Source organism: Zootermopsis nevadensis, unplaced genomic scaffold, assembly GCF_977971745.1.
Source record: "Zootermopsis nevadensis isolate Lab colony 2312 unplaced genomic scaffold, Znev_1.0 Znev_ptg000031l, whole genome shotgun sequence".
Taxonomy (NCBI): domain Eukaryota; kingdom Metazoa; phylum Arthropoda; class Insecta; order Blattodea; family Termopsidae; genus Zootermopsis; species Zootermopsis nevadensis.
Window position 1 is genome coordinate 6,017,112 of NW_028259163.1, and position 3,502 is coordinate 6,020,613.

General features: G+C 37.1%; 1 protein-coding gene across 3 annotated transcripts in view; it reads left to right on the top strand.

The window, feature by feature from the left end:
• The window catches only part of Gem2 (Gemin 2), a 30,217-nt gene extending 28,445 nt beyond the window's left edge, over window positions 1-1,772 (top strand). For all 3 annotated transcript variants that reach the window (XM_022084293.2, XM_087359218.1, XM_022084294.2), the window contains 2 exons: window positions 315-497; window positions 692-1,772. In XM_022084293.2, the coding sequence (XP_021939985.2) occupies window positions 315-497; window positions 692-793 (285 nt within the window). In that variant the 3' untranslated portion in view covers window positions 794-1,772. The remainder of the gene's footprint in view (window positions 1-314; window positions 498-691) is intronic.
• Window positions 1,773-3,502: the final 1,730 nt, after the last annotated feature.

A 3,502-nucleotide genomic window follows, 5' to 3' on the forward strand; every position in this document is an offset into this window, starting at 1 on the left:
GACATCAAATATACTTGCTTGTTAACTTATATCTGTCAAGACATGATCAATTTAATATGTGTATTTCCATCAGGAGAAATAAAGTTTTCTTATGAATTCTGTGATGTGGGATCATTGTATTCTTGACATATTTTGCATTGTAGCAGAGTTTACTAGTCTAACCTCATTATTAATAATTTTTTGTGTGTAAACTCTCATTCCCAGTTGTCAGTTTGAAAATATACTGAATAGTGAACATAAATTGTACTGACAGAATAATACAATCACATTATAATATGTTAAATTCCAGCTAATTGAATTCCTTTTTATTCCAGCCATTGATACATCAAGTTCTTGAATATCATGTGGAGTGGCTTGAGACAAGGTCAAGTTTATCTGTACAGCAAGGTCAATGGTTATATTCATTGCTGGCATGTCTTGAACTACCACTACTTCCAGAAACATGCAGCTTATTACGTACGCTTGCACGAGACTGTTCCAGGCTTAGAGCGTCACTGGTAAGTAAATTATATGTATATAGAAGGAAACATGAACATAAACGTAAAGGGTTCATCTTGATTTCGCCTGACATTTTAAATGTAATTTCAGCATCATTATTGTTATTATATCTGAAATCTTAACTGGAATGAAACTTTTCTTGATAAAATGAATATAATTTTAAAAAGTATATATGTTTTCTATTCTTTTGCAGAAATCTGATGACCCTCCATCAGTGGCACCGCTCACCCTCATAATCTGCCTAGTCGCAAATTATTTTCGTCAAATGGATCTTGCAGACACAGTGCCAGAATAAACAGTTCCACTGTAATAATTTGATTTTTTAACCCATTTATAACACTACTGCCATTTTATTATACAGGGTCTCTAGTTTTATCGTGAGTCTGGGTCTCGTACAATGTTATGGCAAGCTTTCTGCATAGCGCTGTAGGAGAAGGCAATTGTTTGCTGCCCATTTCCCCCCTACAATATTACCTGCCTTAGTTAAAAGAGGAATCTTGAAGGGCCAACCTTCAGGTTCTTTACAGACCTCACACCTTGGAAAAGCATTTCTAGACACATGGCAAAGCTGTTGTCTTGGAATAACATAAATTTCTTGCTGAATATTCTCTTTTGTTTATCATAGTGAATGAGGATTTTTGACAAACACTTTATCCTTTAGTATGCCCCATAAATAAGTCACAAGGATTTAAATCAGGTGAGCAGGCAGGCCACAATTCTTACCAATTCATCAAAACGTCAGCGATCGCATCATAGAATTATTAGCTGTGTGGGCTGTAGCATTGTCCTGTATGAAGTGCCATTACATTTATTCATCTTCAGCCATTTCATCAAAAAAGGATGTCAGAATTAATCTTACATATTATTTATAGTTTGTTTTGTCAAAAGAAGAAATTTGACCGATTATTCTTCAAGCATTATTTGTGCACCAAACTCCAGCCTTCACACAGTGTACAGGCACTTCATGAATGACAAGGATTTTTTGTGGACCAGCATCTATTTGTTTTGACTGTTTACATACCCACTTAATGTAAATCATGATTTTTAAGAATAAAATATAAGATCTGGTTCAAGAAGACTATTAAACACAGATTCCTGAAACCACCTCTTGTATTAAATTCTCGCTTCACAGTCTGGAGGCATAAGACTATGCACAGCTGTCTTTATGTAGAGTTGTACCTTGAACAATTTTGTTGCATGGAGCACCAATTTGTCAAAACAAAAAGTGTACACCTCCCTGAAACAAATATAAATGATTTATTTTGTAACTGAAACACCAATGTCTGCATCATCATTTGCTTTTCAGCCAGAAATTGGTGCATCACTATCATTGGTGGAATCAGTAATGCAATTAAAAAAATAGACATTATGCAGTACACGTTCCTCCATGCCATCCAAATGTTGGCATGATGGGTTGTAGTGCTGTGTAGTCTCATCCCCCTGATGATGGATACAGAAAGAATCTCTGAAATGTTGGTAAACTTCTACCAGGCTACACAGCACTACAACCCAGAAGACACATCTTCATAAAAAATTGAGCAACACAAAAATGCATGTCTGTGAATTTGAAGGAAGTACAGATGTTTTGCAGAAAAATATCAGCTGACTACAGAGAAGAAAAACAGCAAAATGTCTGCTCCCACACGTAAATACAGAAGAGGATAATTGATTATGAGATAGCTCAATGAATGATGCAATCGAGTGCATGGTTATTCAATTTGGAGAGATGCTTTTTAATTTTGCCTTAGAATATGCCATCAGGAAAGTCCAAGTCAGCTTTTGTTCTATGCTGATGATATTAATCTGTTGGGTGGTAATATAAGTACTATAAAAGCAAACACAGAAACAGTCTTAAGTGCTAGTAGGGATGTTGGTCTAGAAGTAAATGCAGAAAAGACAATGTATATGAACATGTCTCAGCATCAGAATTAAAGACAGAATCAGAATATAAGAATAGCCAATGAATTGTTTGAAAATGTAACAACATTCATGTACTTGGGAACGACACTAAGAAGCTCAGTCAGTGTAGTGACTGACTACGGAGTGGACAGCAAGGATTTGACCCCTGACTGGGTCAGAGGATTGTTCCTCTAGCCTCTGCCTCCAAACCAGCTCTGGGGTTCATCCATCCTATACAATGGGTACCAGGGACCTTTCCTGGGGGTAAAGTGCAGCCTGGGCATGATGCTGACCACTCACCCCCATCCAGAGCTGATGTTAAGAATGAGTAGGAGCCATACCTCCTCTCCCCCGAAGCGCATACATGGTGTGTAGTGGGACAGCTTTACTTGGCTTTTTACTATCAAGTCAGAATGACATTCATTACGAAATAAAGAGCAGATTGAATTCAGGATAGGAAACGATGGAGCGAAATGGATGCAGCTAGCTCAGGATAGAGTCCGATGGCCGGCTTTTGTGAACACGGTGATGAAACTTCGGGTTCCATAAAGAAGTGGGCTATTTTTTGCCAAGAAGAGTATACAGTTGACTTTTCAAAGCATATCCTGTACCATAGTGTGTGTGAGTGTAGACTGATTTTTATTGTATTATGACGAATGGCAGTTTATGCTGCCCCTCAGGAAGACCTTGAGTGAAGAGAGCAAAGAAAAAGCCTTGATGTCGGGCATAAAATGTTTCTTTGAACCTTTGAAATGCAAAAAGCCATGGTGATGGGCACTAAATTAAATGCAAGTGCTACAGAAGCCATGTGTTTCTTTTCAGCAGCTTGCTCGTGCAATAAAAAATACAATTGTTTCTATTTACACGGTAATATTGACTGTAGATTACTGTCATAATTATGTACTCTGTATTAAAAACAAGTATTGAATTTTTGCTATGACATGTTCAACATCCGTTTATATGGCCTATGAAGTATGTATGGAATGTATATAAATTTAATTCCATACTATTCTGTTTTATTTGTACTGTAACGTTTCTCGATCAAGCAAATGAAAGACTTTGCACTGTGACTGGTTCATTATCTTTGACGGTGTGGCGCTGGTAA